Genomic DNA, 19,649 nt, shown 5'->3' with positions numbered 1-19,649 from the left:
GTACAGCAAAGAGAATCACAGCTTCTCTGAGGAGTCAACAGATAACACAGCGGTGCGTGTGAGCTGACTCCTGGGGTGGAAGCTGCAGTATTGTAGTGACAGCTGAGATCCCCGGCTCCTGTCTACCGCTCTGCCCGCTCTGAGCAGCGTTAAGACTGGCCTCCACTCTATCCCAGAGCCTGTACTCAGGGTCCCGTCCCCCAGCCAAAGTTAAACAGGCTTTGAGCCCAGAGACCTGGGTGTCATATGGGGCAGCTTCTCCACACTCCTTCTGGGCCCTGGCCAGCAGGTCCAAAGCTGAACACCCCCTGCGTCCTGCCCTGGTGCATTGGCAGTGGAAATGTGCGCCCGACTGCTCAGGAAAGCAGTGAGGGGGTTCAGATCAAGATGTTCCCATGAGCAGCCCAGCATTCAGCTTCTGCCATGCACTCTCTAAAACCCCCAAGGCCAAAGATGGGCAGAAGACTGTGCTGCAGCCCTGAAGCAACCAAAAAGCCCCTCGGGGGGCCTGGCTAAACAAATGCCAGCATCTTATTTACAAAGACTGGTGTGGTGGTGGCATATGCCTGTCACTCCAGCACCCAGGAGGCTGAGACAGGAGGATCGCTGGGAGTTCAAGGCCAGCCTGGGTTACACAGTGCATTTAAGGCCAGCCTGAAATACAAAGCAAGACTTTGTCTCAAAAAAAAAAAAACCCAAAATAAAAAGATTAGCGTGGAGTTATGCATGGTGGTGCATGCCTGTTATTCCAGCACTCTGAAGGGCTGAATAAGGAAGATTTGAAGTTCAAGCTCCACCCAGGCAACTTAGCAACATGAGATTGCGAGAAAGAAAGAAGGGGAGAGAGAGAGAGAGAGAGAGGGGGGGGGGGGGAGGAAAGGCAAGCAGGCAGGCAGGCAAGCTGGGGAAATAGAGCAATGTAAAAGTCCTGGGTTCAAACTCCAGCACCACCAAAAAAATAAAACAAAAAAGATTGGCATGGGAAAATCTGGAGACCCATGCACCAGCACATTAGCAGGGGTCACCCCTGGGGGTGGCAGGGTGCAGACACAGTAATACAAGGTTTGTGCTTTCCGTGCCAAGCATTTTTGTGACACTTTTCTTTTTTTTTTTTTGGTCAGTTCCAGGGATCAAACTCATGACCGCCTGCTTGCAAGGCAGGTGCTTATGCGGCTGAGCTAAATCCCCAGCCCTAACGCTGATATCTTTTACAATCAGCATTATCATCACTGTTACCAGAAAAGACATTTTAAGACAAACTCACTGACATGGAAAGATGACCCAGATGTACAGCTTCAGTGGAAAGCACGAGTTATGAAACCTGTGAACATTATGATTCCATTTCTATGAAGTGTGATGTGCACATGTGAATGAAGAGAGTGTGACCAGGAATGATGGATGGCATGTCCCCAAGGAGCAGGGATTGACAGACGACCAGGGCCTGGAACCTGCTACAGCCAGGGACACAGGCCACTTTGTGAAGCTTCCCAGGCAGCCCTTAAAGCCATCCAGCTGCAGGGGGGAGCTGCCTCTGCAACTGGATGGCATGCGTCCACGCTGTGATCGCATCTATGCTGTGATTAAGAACATTGTGCCACTTCAAAGACCCAGAATGATCTCCTGCCACAGAAAAATAGATGGACAATGTACAATTTCGTCAGCTCTATTCAGTATAATACATGAATCTCGTATTCAGATTTTAAAAGAAATTTATTGCACCCTTTTGTCTGTGCCATCGATGAATTCTGGCTGGAGGCCAGGACATGATGGCCCTGTTGGGCACCTCGCTTGCCTCCACCACTCACTCAGACCCCTAATCTTACACCCAGTCCAGCACCAGAAGCTCTGGCATCCTGTTAGGTTTCTGGGGCCTGATTCCAGCTTTGCTGCTTATCCAAGTGCGACCTTGGGAAGGTCACTTAGCCTCCAGAAGACCCAGCTTCCTCAAGGGCGATAATCCAACCCGACTCATAGGATCAAAGGACAGACACTATTATTTTCTTGATGGCTTGGGCAGGGTGTGGGCCCAGAGGGGGGCAGTACAAGATTTCCTGGGCCACATCCATGGAGAGAAGGAATTGTCAGGGGTCCTGGGCTTGAGGAAGGCTGCCTCCCTTGGGGACAGTGTGCCCAAGGGAGGAAAAGGGACTGAAGATGCATTGCATTAGCTTTGCCGTGAGGCCCAACCTGGGTCCTGTGGACCCACAGTCTAAAGCTGGCAAGGATTCAAGTCTGAAGCAGCAGCCAGTTTGGCTGTGTTTCCGGCCTCAGCTGCAAGCATTATCATCAGACTCTGTCAACTGTGGTGCCCTGGACCAGCAGCCAGCCCACCCACCTTCCAGAACTTCGGCACCCTCCCCGCCAAAGGAGAGCCCCACAGAAACAGCTCTGTGCCAGGTGCAATCAGTCCCTCCTTCCTCCCCAGGTTTAATTTGCAGAATGGCACATGCGTCCCAGGTTCATTGTGTTCCTGGCCCGATTATTCGTTGTTTATTTCAGTAGTTTCCAGGAAATTCTTCATTAAGGATAAAAGCACCTGCTTACAGGAAGAGGGCATTTACACAAAGCCCCTGCCACGGGGGCCTGGGAAGAGCAGTAATTAATGAAATAAAATGAACAAACATGCTATAAATTAAAGGTCTGAAAAGAAATCAGCCTACCATCAAATGGATTATAAGAAAGGCTAAAATGAAATGTCATATTTCCAGACCACAGTGGGGTTAAAAAAAAAAAAAAAAGAAAAGAAGGAAAAAAAATTACAAAAGGTGGCAGAGGTAACGATCTATTTCTGGAGCAACTAAAGCCTGTGCTTCCATTAAGAGAATTATAAATCAATTCTGTTTTGTCTAGGGGCATATACTCGTGGTGTGTGCTAAATTAAAAAGCTTAGCATGTCCGGGTAGTTCCCTTGCAGGCCCCATGGACCAGCACCGACACAGCCATTTCGGGTTGAGAGGGGCACTGCAGGTGACGAGGAGGACCGCAGGGGTTTCCGAGGCAGGTCATCAGGCCATCCTGAGAGAGCTCGAGAGACACCCCCAGCTCGATTAACAGGACCCTTCAGTTAACTGGAAGGTGGCCAAAGCCTCCAATCACTGCTCACAGGGGCCACTAGGCTTGAGTCTCCAGGCTGCATTTCTAACACAAAGCCCAAAATGTTGTTTGCTTTGTTTTGTTCTCGTTCTCCTGAAAAGCCACTTCCAGGACTAGCTTCTGTTCTGCTAATGTATTCAGCTTAATTCTCCTCACTTTATACCCCCCAACTCTCAAAGGATAAAGCCTTCCAGAATGATGATCCTGAAACCACACAAAATCCCAATAAATCTGGACAGATATGGTACCATTCAGCATAATCCACTTACCTGGGCAGGAAAGAGAAGGGGACAATGGCAAAAGGGTCCTTGGTGCCGGCACACAACATTTCCGCCCACCCTGTAGGAAACCCGGAAGTTCCACCTGCCTCTTCTCCAGGCCAAGGAAGGTGGGCAGCTCCCCGGCCCAGCAGAGGCTACTTCACATGATGACTCACCAACAGGTAGAAAAGGGCAAGCTTTTACCAAGCCCAACACATGCTCTCCAACACTCGTTTTCTGCACTGTGCCAACTTTCTAAATTTGCCATGACACATGCAGGGACCCGATGGGGCAGGCAGCGAGGGCAGACCAGCAGCTTGCCAACCCTACTTGGCCCGTGCAGCCTAAATGTTCAGCAGTGCCAAGAGGCGGGGAAGGAAAAGCTGAAGGAAAGGAGAGTGGAGAGCAAGGCAGGCAGCAAGAGCAGGCACTGGGGCTGGGTGCGCACAGCCAGTGAAGGTCCGGGACTGAACATCAGGAGGGCACCCTGTACTGAGGCCAGGCTTGGTGCCCCGACAGCACCCAAAGCACACTCTGCCAACGGCTCTTTTCCGGAAGGCCTGAACATCCACAGGTCAAGCGGTCAGTGCATCATCCACACATCCGCCCCATGCACCAGAGCCAGGAAGGAAAGGGCGGCTCCCCAGGCTAGCACCAGGCTGGCACGCTGTCTATCTGGCCTGCCCTGTCTCTAGGAGGTGGTTACTGAGATGTCTACTCATAGGGAACAGAATGGAGGCTCACAGTTGCAAGTTCGCAAACTAGGATGTGAGCTAGGAATTTCCTAGCTGCTTGTCCATCTTTCTGCCTCAAGAGGAGGACCAAGTGCCTGTGCAAGAGCTTGCGTGTGCATGCATGTGTTGGGACAGGGATGGCTCAACACTGGACCAGAGCTTCCTCCAGGCGCATGCACACTAGACGGGAGCGGGGAGGACACTATGCTAGAGCTGGTTTGGAATCCAGAAGACAAGCGTGGGCCAGCTCAGTGTGCTGCTTTTCTCAGTCAGCAGAGAGGAAGCCTCTGTCAGGCTCCGTTTGTTCCTTGTCTGCACCGCAGCACCTAGAAATCGAGTGTGACTATGTTTGCCTTCTCCCAAGGATGGTGCATCTCTGGTACAGTCCTGGACACACAGGAGAAAAACCATGCCAGGCGCCAGGGCTGGATCCTCCCCTGAGCCTGGCTGAGAAGGCATGAGATAGTCCACAAGGTTCCTTTGGCTTTAATGTTAGGAGATGCGAGGACTGCAGGCCTCCGGTACCAGGCCTGGGCGGAGGGACACATCTGAGCAGGCAGCAGTGTAGATGAGGATGCAGGAGCTCCTGGACCACTGTCTCTTGCTTTCCATAATTGTTTGTGCATTTCCTTCGTGTCACCCCTTTGGTCTAGGGACTTCCATGCTACACACCAGCCCTGGCTCAGGACTCAGGGCCAGAGCAGCAGGGCGGATCCCTCAGCAGGACCTGCTCCTCACCCCAACCCCAGGGCCAGCATTAGGAGATGGGTCACAGGAAGAGGCCAGCCTGGGCTCAGTGTCCCCTGCACCTCCCTCCTGCCGTAAGGTATGGGGTTTGCTATAGGAAGGGCCAGTTTCCAGCAAGGCAGAACAGGGCCTGCACCTCAAAAGTGAGTACCCCATTCAGGGCTCCAGCCAGAAAACACAAATACCCCTCAAATGCAACAAGCCTCTTAGCCCTTTTTAACATTAAGCTCTGCGTGTGCCCCACCCCGAAATTTGCACCAGGGGCAACTGGGAAGGGGCTGCAAGTTGTGGATTCTGCAGCCACTTCTGTGTGGCCCTCAGAAACCATCTGTCCCAGCAGGCAGGGCGTCGGGGATGGGAAGTCCCTGCATCAGAAGGGGCAGCTCTAGACAGCACAGGTGCCTGCCAGTCTCGGGACCATTCAGCAGAGTGGAGCTGAAGATAAAATCATCCAAGGTAAGGCAGAGGAGACGTTTATTTCAAGCCAATTTCAATCGCTGTGGAGCAATCACTAAAGCCAAATGGTAGAGCCTCACATGCGTGTGTGTGAGTGGCAGGGAGATATGGAAAGGGAAGCGCATGCATTCGATGTCAGCCTGGAACAGTGGCTGTGGGGCGGGGGTGGGCGGTGCCAGGGGACAGGATGTGCTGATCTGGCTGTGGCCTGCAAGGATGCTCTGCTCTGAGCACCCAGCCGAGGGTGGGAGACACGGGCCTGAGGCAGAGAAGCCAGAACCAGTCCTCTCCCTCCTGGTCCACCAACAAGCCACAGCACACCTGAAGGAGTCACACGCACCCCAGGGCTGTCTCCCCAGGACAGCAGCTGCCAACACTTCTCAAGTGCCTGGCCTTTGCCTGAAGAGAGGCTGTGGGCTTGAAGGCCCGGCTCTGAGTTCTGCAGTAGCACAGCAAGACTCCTAACAGTGGCTCTGGGCTTCCAACTCACCGCTTGTGAGCAGCGAACGGGCAGTCTTGCCACTTGAGAGACAGATGCGGAACTTGGCAAAGACTCCTGCAGCACTATGAAGTTCTCAGGGGCTCACAGGCAGGGAAGGGTTCCTCCCTGGAGTCCCATCCCTGCCCGGAGCGCTGCCCAGCAGCAGCCCTTCCTCTCCTCCAGGGCAGGTGCAGGGAGAAAGGATCCCTTGCTCTCCACCATCACTGCCTTGGTCAGCCTTTCCCGTAGGTACTCCTCCTGCAGGAGGAGATGTGCACAGAGCGGACCACCGAATCCTCAAGCAAAGCGGCTTTCGCAAGCAAGCGCAGGGAAGTGGACTTTTTGTCGGGGGACCCAACTCTTGGCCCTCTGCTGGCTTTCATTCTTCACTGCTGGTGCCACTTCTCAAACTCGGTACCATTCACTGTCACCTTTGACCCCAAGGGACCCTGCTACCCATGAGACCCTGCGGTAGAGCTCAGGAGAGCGAGGACTTTGAGGAGCAGAGTAGGGACCAGGAGCACGGGGCCAGAGGTGATAGAAGCCTTATCCTTTCCTCTGCACCTGCTATGGCCCTGACGAGCTAGGAAAGCAGAAACCAAGGTTCCTCCATCAGTGTGTGGTACTAGGGACGGAACCCAGGGCCCCTGCACTGAGCTATAGCCCCCCCCCCCCTTTGGAGACCGGTGGCTACCTTACCCAGGCTGGGCTTGAATTTGCAAACCTCCTGCCTCAGCCTCCCAGAGGGTTAGGACTACAGAAGTGTGCCACCATGCTCAGCTGCTCCAGGGGATTCTCACCAGCAGTCAGGCTGAGAACTACTCATACGAACATCGAGATAGAGGCCCACAGAGGGGCCACTTGGTCCACAGACCCTTTCTTGCTTTTCACCCTGAAACACAGAACCCAGCTGCCCCACCTCATCAAAGTGTCGCTGGGTGACATAACAAGGGTCTGCTTGAGGTGACAGTGAAAATGCTGCTACCTGTGAGAAGCCAGCAGGGCCCAGGAGAAAAGGAAAATGATGTCATCCAGCAAGAATGTCCCTAGAGCCTGCCCGAGTACACTGATGCAGCGTCAGACCTGACAGAGAGGTTGGGACTCTGAACCACATCACATGAGCCCACTGGGAATGGCTCCTGAGCACACCTTCACCAGCACCACAGGCAGGCCGGGCCCTGCTGTCGTGGTTTGTGTACTGATGTGCCACCAAAGCCACATGTGGTTACGGAAGGCGGGCTTTTTGCAGGCTGCTGAATCTCATTGTGATATAGGTTCATTTTGTAGCAGTGGGACTGATGGTGTAAGCACTGCACCCGCCCTGCGGTGGGTGGCCTACATCCGGTATAAGGGGAGAAAGAGGCTTGCTCCTCCCTTTGGCCTCTTTTGATCTTGTTGCTTTGCCGTCTTCTGCCACCATGAACTGTCACTGCTCCTCTGCCATGCTGGTATTTTTGTCCCAGCAACCAGAGAAACATAACCAAGACACGCTATTGTCTATACTTCTAGCCACTGACACATCAGGCATGGGGGTCCTGCAGTAAGCAAAGGGTACATGTCTTTCTCACACAGATTGTCACTTGTGAGTTTTTATGAGACCTGCTGTGCAGGGGAGAGGACTAGGGCTCAGAGAGTACCAGCTGCCCATGCCAGGGCAGTCACCAAACCAGAATTCACACCCAGGCCCACTGCCCCGAGAGACCTGGGGAACAGCCCCCGGGCTCCTTTTGGGGACAGTGATAGGACCGCTAGGATGAGGCTCACTGAGCAGAGCCCACAACCAAGGGCAGGCCCAGGCCTGGCAGCCCAGACCCCTCCTCAGCCACTTCCTTCTCTCAGGACAAGTGAAGGCTGCTATGAATTTCACCCTAGTAAGATCTCATTAGGAATACGCTAATGGGGGCTGGGGATTTAGCTCAGCGGCATAAGTGCCTGCCTTGCAAGCAGGCAGTCGTGAGTTCGATCCCTGGTACCGGTAAAAAACGAAAAAGACAAAAAAAAAAGGAATATGTTAATGTGAGGAAGTGGATCTCATAGGCTCTGAAATCCCAAAGGAAAAAAGAGGCAAAAAATAATAATAATAATAATTCAATATTGATCTTCATCTCGTTTCAAAGCCACTTTTAAAGTGGCCATAAATCTTTCCCATGACTGACCATCACAAAGACGGCCCCAAGCTCCCGTGTTAATCATGAGCCGTCGCCAGCGACAAGCTGGAGTCCTTACTACTCGGAGGGGCAGGAGAGGCAGGCCAGGTTCAGCAGATGGGTGCCATCCCCTCCTGTCCACTCCTGGAGGGCTCAGGGCAGCGCGTGTAGCTGTAGACGCCACCATCCAGCTAGTGGGCTGTGCTGGGTGCGGCTGGGGCACAAGTCCCCTGAGGTGACCCAGTAGGACCAGATGGCGAAGCCCATGCATGGGAACCAAGCTGGAGCCAGGGAGCCTAACACAGGCACAGCAGAAAGGAAAAAAAGGGTCTGTTAATTACCAGCCTCGGGCGGCTTCCACCAGTAACTCAGTCTCACTGGCTGTTCCCTTGCCCGCCATGGAGACGCAGTTGTATCCACCGTGAAACTCAAATGAGTGAATCACACGTGATAATTCGTAGCCGGTCACTCCCGGGGTGCACTGCAAACAGAGGCTGACAAAAACCCTGGGCATTGCCTCATTTTGTTTCTAACTTGCAATTTAGAGAAATGGGAGAAACTACTCCGGCTCTTAACTGACTGTTCCACAAAGTAGAGATGATAATTCCTGCTCTGACCCACCTTAAGCGTGGGTGAAAAATAAAAGCTAAAAGTGATGTTAGTGAAAGCACTCTAAAATGCACAGGAGGTGATGTATATCTGGAGAATGGTCCTCAGTGCCCTCCAGCAGGAAGGCTGCTCTAGATGCTCTGGCTTGCCTGTCCTCCCTGGGGAACAAGGGTCAGTCTCTCGGCAATTCCTGAAAGAAGAATACACGTTTCACCAGGTGTGATAGCACACACTTGTAATCCCGGCACTTGGGAAGCTGAAGCAGGAGGATCTCTGTGACTCTGAGGCCAGCCTGGGCTACAGAGTGTGTTCAGATTCAGCCTTGTCTTAAACCAAAACAAAACAAAGAATTTGTGCTTCTCCCTGACAAAAGTCACAAATGACAACTTTTAATCCCTACAGATGTCCCAGGGTAAGTCAAAGATCACTGCCTGAACGGAGGCCCTCATAGTCTTGAGCAGCTGATTTTTAATTTCTAGTGAGGCCTGGACAGGCATGGAATCCTAGTCCACTCTCCTAGTGGGACTCCTGGTCCACTCTCCCAGGGGCCTCACCCTGGAGCGGCTTACATGGCCGCCTCCACCTGGACAAGAGGAGGAATCGCCAGTCGCACGCTGGGACGCTGCGTGATGGTCAGCTGTCCTCCCGTCTCTGCTCAGCTCTGCAGCCCCGGAACAAGTGTAGGCCCTGTTCCTCCCATCACCCACTCCTCTGCTCCCTCTAGCCCTTCCTGGGTCCCTGCCTTCGCCCTGCTCCTTCTGGGACCCTCAGCCCCACCCTGTGTCATTCACCTGTGGGTACCTTCATGGCCTATGAAGGCGGCTGGTATCCCTGGGTTCTCCCGAGCTCTCCAAGCTGCCATTGACACTCAGTGATGAATCTTAGCTGTACCATCTGGTTCAAAGTCTTCCCACCTCTGCCTGACTCTGTCTGCCAAGCTGGGAAAACCCAGTTTCCAAGGAGGGGTGGGGGGGCTGCTCCTTATCAGTATGGCCACCCCTGTCCCTGTCCCTGTCCCTCCACTCTGATTCATTGCCCTTCTCCAACTGGCCCCTTCCGAGGAGGCCCAGCCCAGGGCCCTTCCTCGTCCTTCATCCAATCAACCCTCCACACAGAAGCAGCTGCTGAGCGCCAGGCAGAGATGGGGCCCTGGATGCATAATGTGCCAAGCCCCGTGCCCAGGGGGAGAGAGGCATCTGTGAGGTGACCTGACTCCAGGGCCGCTGGCCAGGGAGCTCGCAGGGGTCCACGCAGGGGCCAGGCACTGTCCAAGGCGGAGGAGTCAGCCAGGCAGCGCAGGGGCACCAAGGCCTAGGGGGCAGCAGGTGCATCTGATGAAGCCACAGTGGCCCATTCTGGCTGTGTCGGGGTGTGAGCTGCAGTGGGGTGAGGATTTGTGCCCAGAGATGGAAGGGCAGCCGCTGGAAATCTCCACAAGGGACCAAGCCGACTGCAGCTGTGCTTTCCAGGCAGTCACTTTCTGATTTAAAAGAAAATGTGTCTGGATGGAGGGTATCTGTTAACAGAAGAATTTTTTTTAAATCACGACCACGCATGAGGTGTTGGTGGGTGGGACATTAGGCTGGGTCTATACTGACCACGTACTGATGTTTTTCTTGGCATAATTCCCTGAACAATTCAATAGAGCTACGTCTGTAGCACATACACTGGACTAGCCATCACACTTAACCTAGGGATAGTTTAAAGCTTACAGGAGGACGCGCCTGGGTACTATACAAACACCATGCCTTCATCGGTAAGGCACCCAAGCTCTCCGGTCCCGAGGGACAGTGATAGAGTGTGACCCCGTGTTTAGGAAGCAGCAGTGGCCTCCACACGTATATGCATGTGAGAGGGACAGAGTCCACGCGAGGCTACAGCTGTACGGCATGGAAGGAGGTCGGCAGGGCATCCTGGGTGGGTGTGAGAGCAGATGGAAGGGAAAGAAGGAGGGCGGCAAGCTAGGGAAAACCTCGAAAAAGACAGAACTAAAACTCTAGTGTAGCATGATCCACACGATGCAGAAATGATTTATGTGGGGAAAACCTTCAGGCCCCTGTCCATCTGCCCCATCTTGGTCAGTGCCCTTTCTCAGGCTCCTTTGCAATGACCCAGAGTGGGAGAAGAAATCAAGAAGCCGAAGTCAGGGGCCTCCCCAAGGCCTGGTGAGAAAGGATCAGGAAGGTGGGGCTAGGGCAGGGAAAAGGTGGCCTCACTGGGCCAAGGCACTGTGTGCTCTACAGAGCAAGAACAGGCCCCGTCCACCCCACGGCCAAACAGCGCCTGGGTCTGGCCCAACTCCAGTCCAGGTGACCCCGCCTCACCCCTGTGCACATAGGCCAATCCCCACCAGCAGCTTAGGCACCAATCTCTCTGCATCTGTCCCGTCCCTGATGTTGGCAGGGATGAGGTTAAGGGCACAGAGGGGCTGGACAGGCGCAGTGCCAGGGCCTTGGTTGCATTCCCTCCCTGCTGAGTCCTTGGAGCTGCCAGCCCTGGCTTGAGGCAGGGACCACTTTTCTTCCTGCCACGGTCGCCCAGCACCCTCAACTGATTCTGGGACATGGTTCTGCCACCAGGGACTGGAGGCCTGGTCACCTGTCTCTTCGGGCCCTCAGGATCCAGAGCGGGAAGGAGATACTGAAAAGACCAGACAAGCGGAAGGCAGACGCCCAGCACAGAACAAAGCTCACAGAAGCAGCCCCTTCTGCCTCCACTCTCTCCCAGCCCCTTCCCATACAGCCACGTGGAGGCACTGGCAGGGATCCTTTCCTCCACACATCATAAACTTACTGCCAGTGTCCCCAAGAGCACTTAGAGAGCCTTTCATTTCCCTGAGGGTCACAGATAGCTTAGATGGGCTTTGATTGGCCTTGAAACTACCTAGGAGATTAGTGAAGCACACTTGTGGGTTGACTTTAGGGACTTGATCTGGGCCCTAGCCCCTGCCTCTTAGGGTCTTTCCCTCTTGCTCTGCTTCCTGGCTGCTATGAAGTGAGTGACTTTCCTCCACCAGGCCCTGCCACCGTGATGTGTTTGCCTTGGAGCCGGCTGACCATGGACTGGACCTCTGAAACCGTGAGCCAAAATACAAGTAAATCTTTTCTCCTTTAAATTGGAGGCATTGGGTATTCTGCCTTAGCAGTGAAAAGCAGACTGAAAAGATCTTCTTGGGCAAAGCCTGTCTTGTCACCCCAGCACCCCGACCACGAGCCACCTGCCTGAGCCAGACAGAACGCAGCCCACTGGGGTCAGATAGAGTTCTGTCTAGTGTGCAATTACAAAGGTTAAATGCAGGATTCAATGAGGGGCGGGAGCCGGCTCCCTCATAAACAGAGCCCATTAGGAAACAAGCATCATGCTGTAACGATGCTGCTGATGCAAATGCATCAACCCACTTAGCAGCTGGAGAGCCCAGGAGGGGTCACCTAAGATACTCTCCACGGGCTCAGCAGGGACTTCCTGGCTGCAGCAGGCCTCGCCTAAGCACCTCAGAGCCCTGCAGTCTTCAGCAGCAGCAGCAGCAGGTGGCTGGCCCTGGAAGAAAGTTGTCCCTGGCTCCCAGGAAGCCCCCGAGAAGTCAATTAACAGCATCTGGCTAATTAAAGGCCGATGTTACACTTCACTCCCCGACTCAATGGGAGCTATTGGGAAGAGCCTGGGAGAAACAGCCCCTGCATCCCAGAAGCTCCCTCTTTCATGTGACCCGGGGGAGACAAAGCTCCTCTGATCCCCTCTGCAAGCTGTGGTCTCAGCACCCCTGGAGCTAGGGGCCCAGTCACCCAGGAGAGGACAGCAGTTCAAAGGCAGCCTGGTAGACACGGTGGGGTCCACATGGGAACAGGAATAATTAGGGCATTCCGGAGCATAAGAATCAATAACATAATTAACAAATATTGTGCTATTCCTCAGAATCTTGCTACGAATTATGCTGCCTTTGATCATACAATGTTCCCTGACTGTTAATGACATGTCATGTTAATCACCACAGAAAGCAAAGACTCAGAATGAAGACTTCCTTGGAGAATAATTACTATTCTTTGAGGTGTCAGAGCCAGAGCAGGGGTCCCCCCCTCAGACACTATAATGACATTAACTATAGTGCGCCCACCCTTCCTGTCCATAGGACAGTGGGAGGATGGGCACCAGGGTCAGGACGCTGGCTGCAATCCCACTCTGCCCTCAGTCCCAGAGAGGTAACGTCCCTTCTGGTTTGGGGTCACTTCATCTACTGGGCAATGCCTTACTCCTGAAGCTGACCCCATCTTCCAGACTGAGGTCCCCAGATTCTGAAGCCATGGGGGAGATGTCAGCCTCCCGATCTTCAGAGAGGCTTCATTTCTCTTCCTGCTCCCTAATTCCTCTAGCGAATGGTTATGGGCTCTGGCGGATGACGCTCCTCTCTGGAGGCCCATTAGGCATCAGCTGGCACCCCATGAATGTCATAGTACTGAGCCCTCCCTGCCCCTCCCCAACCCAGGAAGCCCTTCCTGCCTCCTGCATGGTGCCCAGGGTGCCAGCTCCACAACGCCCCCTCATCACCTTCCCCTTTAGCTCCCAGCCTAGACTGGGCACTGCTGGTTCCCAGGACACACAGACCTGTCCACAGAGATACGAAGGGGTTGTGTGGAGAGCATGTCCCTGTGCCCCGAGATCTCCATTCACACATAAAACTCCACCTTCTCTTCTATACACCCTGGGTGCCCACACAGGGCAGGAGGGCGAGAAGGACCCCATTTTCCAGGGAGAAAAGGAAGGGCTGTGGGTGAGCCCACGAAGGTCCCAGGCATGGCCCTCTCCAGTCCACCCATCTCGCCTCGCAAGGATGCCCGGGATGGCCCCTGACATGGGAGAGGGCCCCATGTGCAGAGGTGACCTCCAGCCCAAGGGACCAGACCAAGGCAGTGAGTCTCATCCCCCTCGTAGCACTTAGCGCCCTTCCCCTCCTGCAGGGGCACACAGGGTCAGGTGGCTCCATGCTTAGGAAGCACCAGGCCCACAGTGATGCTCCCCTAAAACCAGCTCCTCTCCCCCCGCCACCTGGCTGACTTGGGGTTTCACACTGAGCCTGGGTGACAGAATGAGCAGCTCAGGAGAGAAACACAGAGCTCCCGAGGGGTGGCGCGTGGCCACTCAGGGTGCCGGGCTGGCCACCAGCTCCCGTCCTACTGCTCCAACATCCACCAAGACAGCCCGGGGGTGCCTGCAGGCCTGGCTGCAGTAAATGATAGCATAACCCTTGCTCCCCGAGACAGCAGCATTGTAACTGTGGGAGCAATTTTCCGCACGGGCAGTTTAACACCTGAACTATGGCCGCGGGCATCCCCTCCCACTCCCGCGCCCCGTCCCTCTCCAGGCCCCGTGATGGTCCGGAGCCACCTCTGGGGGCTTGGGCCACAGTCCCCGCGCTCCCCAGAGCCAAGAGGCCACAGCCCTGCATCTGTCAACATCTGCACTGGAACTGATCCAGGGCATTGCCAGCAATTCTGGCCTCAGACTGCCTCCCGCTTGCCTTCATAAAAATGCAGTTATTAATTTTTATTTACCGGGATCATGCCTGTCTTCCTAGGATGAGAAACAAAGCTCAAAAGGGGTGTATCACTCAGAGGCATCTTCTGAATGGAATTCAGAGACCTGCCAGAGAGAGACACCCACCTGGGGTGACCCTCAAAATTTTTTTAATAAGGGCAGCCGGGGAACTGCCCAGCCACTGTCTTGCTGGGCCATGAAGTGGCCCTTAAACTGAAGGGCCACGGCAGGCAGCTCCAGGGGAAACTGAGGCCACTCAAGTTCACTGTGACTGTTGGGCAGAGACAGATGGGACCCGAGTCCCTGACTGTCCACTCAACGTCATTGTGCCTGTTCTGAGACCAGAGTGGAGCTCAGGGTCCCAAGTCACCCGCTGCACCATAGTCGGTGAACTGGCAGGCCATGAGTGGGTGACAGGGTGCCCTGGGCTGGACAGTCTGTCCACATCTGCCCCAGGGAGGCAGGTAGAGCCTGAGACACCAATGTGAGCTCAGATGCCAACACTCCCGACGCCAGGGTGTGCAGTGGGTGGAGATTAGGTCAGGGTCAGAGTCTGGATCAGGTCGGAGTCCAGGTCCTGCGCTGCTGCTGGCTCCTCCCAGCCTCGAACCCTAAGTTCCCCCTGTTATACACAGACCCCTCCCAAATAATCAGGCTGGCCTTTGTCCATGAACTCCAGATGGTTTCCACCTAACACAGACCCCAAATCTAACAGTCATAAACCTATTCCCCAAGCCTGTGCCCCACAGCCCCACCTCCAGGCCATCAGCATCCTGATGCTCCTCCTCCCCCCGACTCCTCACCCACACCACCCCCAGCATGTCCTGTGGCCCAATCCTGGCCCCCCTGGCCCACCCTTGTCCCTGGCTCTGTCTCTTGCTTCCAAGGTGCTTTCAAGGTGACCTAGCTCTTCCAGGAAAGTGACAGAAAATGGTGACTGTGCCCGCTGAGCCCAGGGGAGCCACGGAGAAGCCAGTGGCTCGTTCTCAGGGAAGGTAGTGTGGATGGGTCACAGGGTCTTGATGCCTACCTGGCACCTGGAGACCCATCGCCTGGCACACTCCAGACTTGTCTTGGAGGCACACACAGCCTGGGATCCATGGGGCCCTGTCCTCTGCCACCTGACCCTGTGTCCAGCCAGGGCAGAGCCCAGACCTCAAAAGGTGTGTGCCCTGCCTCATGGGTCCCGCCAGGTCCTCTGGGTCCCCACTATCTTGTCCCCTTCAGCTTCCTCTCCTGCTACCCAGACTCAAACAGGAAGTTCAAAGTGTCTCCAGTCTGGGGGTCCACAGAGAAGCACATCAGCTCCGTCAGTCCAGCCACCCCCAGGGTGGGCGGTGTCCAAGCTGGGAGGTGCTCACCGCCACTGCCTGCCCAGGCCACGGCCCCCCCACGAGGCCCTGCCTTTCCTGGTCTGTGGGGCCTGGCAACCTCACTACCTGCACCTCCAGGCAGGCTCCACCCCAGCAGCTGTTGCTCCCGGAGCAGGACACACGTGGTCCTCACAAGGTGGCCTGACTCCTGTGGGGGGGAGGGAAACAAACCAGCTGCTTTGATTGATCAATGTGGCAAAAGTAACACAAGTGTCCTGCCCTGCCCACTTCACTCCTTGGCTCAGTGGCTACAGGACCCCCGGCTGGACCCCAGCGATCTTGGCCACCTCCCGGGGCGTGTGGGACACTCTGTGCCCCACCACCCACAGCAGCCCTGGTCCAGAATCTCCCGCCATCTCTGTCCCTGTCTTCCGCACTAATGTCACTAAGACAGGACATTGACGGAGGCCCCTGGGCGGAATTCCCGGCCCCCTGGCACCTGTCCTGCGGATGCCTGACGGAGGGAGATAAATTTATTTCTAATACACAGAGAAGCGAATTGACAAAGAGTTTACAGCTGCCTGTGACAGAGCCGAGGAGCCAGCCAGCGGCTTTAATCAGTTCCCAGCTGAGCGCAGGAAATCTGCAGGAGCACAGCTCTGACCTTTCAGGCGAGTTTCTAAAGGGAAGGTTAAAGTTTCACTGCTAAATGTGGCGATTTTTTTACATTTAATTTTAAATGAAAGGGAGGGGATGAGGTTGTACTTACACGCCAGCCTCCGAGGTGGTAATAGGAACACAGGGATGGGATTTGATTTTGAATTAATCCAAGGATGCACCACCCACCGTCGTCCCTTTGAAATGTTTTCTCCTTCGGGAGACGCGTGGCTCCCATTTGTCACGTGGGCCGTGCGGGCCTGCGACCTGCAGATGGGCTGGAAACGCATGCGGCTGCAGGCTCTGAAGATCCCTTTCCAGTAGAAAAGGGGCTTGAGATTCAAAGTCTCACCTGGGAGCCCTGCAGCTGCTGCTTCTCACTGCCCCTCACCTGGGGTCCACACAGCCCTTCCAGCCCGACTTAGGTCCCCCATGGCCGGCCACAAATCAGAGTCACGGGGGACCCCAGGGGGTGCCAGACCCTGGACCCCACCCTTCTTTCCACTGAGCTACAGACCCAGCTCCTGTTTCACTGCTGAGTTCTCAGGCTGGGCTCAACTTGTGATCCTCCTGCCTCAGCCTCCCTGAGTACAGAGATTACAGTGCACACCACCACCACATCCACAGGGTAGACCACCAACCTCCAGGCTGTACTTAAATACTAGTGTCTCCAAGCCCTGCACACATTTCCAGACAAGCTCTCTTTAGAGTCCCAGAATCCTCTTCTCCTTCACCTTTAAGGTCCTTACAGCAGAGTCTGAATGAGGTCAACACCTACTTTGGGAAGTGCCTGCCTCATAGAACTTCACCATGCTTGAACTTAACCCAAGCAGTAACTGCCAACTCTGTGAGGACCCCAAATTTTCACAGCCCTGTTGTCACTTAACGTCAGGCATCCCCAAGTTGCTGCTGCCCCCAGGTTTGAGATGAGAAAACCTTGGCTCAGAGAGTTTGCGAGTTTCACTGTGAGGCTGTGAGATCAGACCTCAGGCTGAGGATCAGCACATCAGTGCTCCTTGCCCAGTGCACAACCCTGTCCAACGTGCAAAGCGTGCTTGAATACCTCCATCGACGGGGAGCTCACTACCAGGAAAGTGTGTGTCCCAAGGAGGAGGGTTGGCAGTGATGGAACATGGGTGGTGAGGCTGGGGACTACTGAGTCACATCATTCCCAGAATCCCCTCTTCCTTTGATGGCCAGGGTCAGCAGCGGTGGCACCCACTGTGCCTGTCCTGAGTCACCTCCTGCATGGCCTGAGCCACCTTAGAATGACACTGGCATCTCACGCAAGTCTGTCCCTCGCCCACAATGGATGGAGGCCTCACACCCGTCAAGAGTATAGCCCTGAGAATGAGCTAATGCCTCTCAGGTGGTGACCACTGTGAAGGGGCTGTGTGGCCCTGTGCTAGTGACGGAATGTAGGGGGAGTTACAAAGGAAACTCTTCCTAAGGAAAAGGGCAAAGCTTTCTGAGGAGAGCCCCAACCCCCGCGCCTGCACCACTTCCTGCCTATGATGTGGATGCGATACCCGAGGCTCCAGCAGCTGCCTTGTGACCATGAGGCTATAAAGAATGTGCAAAGGATAATAGCGGCCAGGGACATAAAAAGCTAAGTTCTCCAGCACACAGGCAATTCAAAAATCTTACTATGGGGCCGGGGATTTAGCGTAAGCACCTGCCTGGCAAGCACAAGGTTGCGAGTTTGATTCCCAGTACCAAAAAAAAAATCTTACTTTGTGAGACAGTAACAAATCTTTATGTGCTTAAAATAGCTGGCAGATTTTTTTTTTCTTAGAGTCAACACTAGCTGATATAACAACCATGTGGGTGAGGTCGCGGTATCATTTCTGTTCTTTCTTTTTTCTGTTTTATTGTTTTGTTTTGCTGGGGATTGAATGTGGAGACTTTGCACTGAGCTACATCCTTGATCTTTTCCTTATTTTGAGACAGGGTCTTCCTAAGTCACTAAATTGCCCACACCGCCCAGGCTTAAATTTGTGGTCCTCCTGCCTCGGCCTCCCACACGGCTGGGATTGCAGACGTGCACCACCATGCCTGACTAGAGGTCCATTTCCAATGTCATTCTTTCACCATTCATTCAATAAGCATTTTTTTTTTTTTTTATCGGTACCGGGGATCGAACTCACAACCGCCTGCTTGCAAGGCAGGCACTTATGCCGCTGAGCTAAATCCCCAGCCCCTCAACAAGCATTTTTAAGGACCTGCATTAAGCTGACCTGTGTCCTCGGCACACAGGGGATACACAGGCAGGCGCATGCTCCTGCCCTGGAGGTGCTCACATCTTAGTGCGGAGAAGCAGGTGATTAAGACAAGAAGTGACCAATGTATCTGCCAAGGAGTGCTCCTGGCTGGGAGGGATCCAAGTCACCATAGAGAGCTGAGGCTGCTGTCCTGTTCCAGCCCAGGGAACCGGTCTTGGGGGCAGGGCAGGTGCCTGCTGGCCAGATGCCACTGCAGGCTGCAGAGCCAGCCTGAGGGACACCGAGGGTCCCCAAGTGGCCTCTCCAGAAAGGGATCTCGACCCAGGAAAGACATAGATGCAGGGGCTCACCTCCCCACACCAGCCACCTGTGTCCCCAAGGACACAGGACACAGGACACGTCCCTGCCCAGCCAGCCAGTGGCCACGCTCTCCAGCTTGCCCCAGCAGATCAGGCTCTGCCCTGGGCCCACTGGATGCAGACGCAAGCACAAATCCAAGGGCAAAGCTGTCACTGTCCATTGCCCACACTTGAGTCTCCCTCAGTGACACAGGAGCCACCTGGCAATTTGTGCTTTTCTAAAGATGAGTTGATACCAGCACTCTAGGAGGCTGAGGCAGGACTACATGTTTGAAGCCAGCCTGGGCAACTTGCCAACTTAGTGAGATTCTGTCCCCGAAATAAAAGAAACCAAACGTGTGGCTCATGCAGCCTTGTTCTCTGCTGTTAGGGATTTGCTGCAACATACTGTGTGACATACATACAACTGACTTGCCTGGTATGGCGAGGGTTAAATGGGCTGGGTTCTGAAGCTAGCAGAGAAGTTAAACAAATCCGGCTTTCTATCTTTGGACTCCTTCTGGCCCCCGAGGAGAAAAATAAAACGGAAACACTGGGAAGACGGACCAAGAGGTGGCCACATCTCCAGGCCTGGGCCCGACCTTCCACAACAGTGGCCTTGACAAGCGGCAGGAGCCTGTCCAGGAGTCCCAGGAGGCCACCACAGCAGGACAGCTCAGAGCCCAGGGATTTATGCCTCCCTCCTCAAGGAGGGGAGGGCAGGCCAGGCTGACAGAAAGGAGCGGGCAATTGCACAGTGTGAGGGCATCAATCAGCAACTGCTGACCACGGAGCCAGGTGAGGGACAGTCACTGCCCCACCTGTAAATCCTCTTGCCTGTGTGGAAAGCCCAAGAGCTCATGCCACCATTTCAACTCCGGAGGTCAGCATGGGAGGGGAGAGTCAGGAGCCAGGCCTCCTGCTGGGCTCACCTGCCACCCTACTCCGAAGGGAAGAGCGCTGCCTGTGGACACCTTTCACGTTATCAGGCTATGAGTGGAGTTGTGCAGTGCACACCCTAGATGGCTGTTCATGAAATTCTTGCTGGATCTGTACCAGATAT

General features: G+C 54.6%; 1 protein-coding gene across 9 annotated transcripts in view; it reads right to left on the bottom strand.

Moving 5' to 3' along the window:
• The window catches only part of Megf11 (multiple EGF like domains 11), a 273,478-nt gene that overhangs the window by 190,908 nt on the left and 62,921 nt on the right, over positions 1–19,649 (bottom strand). For 3 of the 9 annotated variants that reach the window (XR_010045594.1, XM_063243300.1, XM_063243303.1), the window contains exon 1: positions 3,363–3,562. The exons of 1 other annotated variant lie outside the window; for it this stretch is intronic. Coding sequence is in view for 7 of the 8 variants with exons in the window: in XM_063243300.1 (XP_063099370.1) it covers positions 3,363–3,421 (59 nt within the window). In the remaining variant the exon portion in view is untranslated. Of the gene's footprint in view, positions 1–3,362; positions 3,567–19,649 lie in introns of those variants that run through there. 5 more of the 9 variants (XM_063243301.1, XM_063243298.1, XM_063243302.1 and 2 more) reach the window with 5 other exon arrangements.

This window comes from Cavia porcellus, unplaced genomic scaffold, assembly GCF_034190915.1.
Source record: "Cavia porcellus strain 051 isolate PalLab524CR breed Dunkin Hartley unplaced genomic scaffold, mCavPor4.1 scaffold_37, whole genome shotgun sequence".
NCBI lineage: Eukaryota > Metazoa > Chordata > Mammalia > Rodentia > Caviidae > Cavia > Cavia porcellus.
The sequence above is the reverse complement of the archived record's forward strand: the minus strand, read 5'-3'. Positions and strand labels throughout refer to the sequence as shown.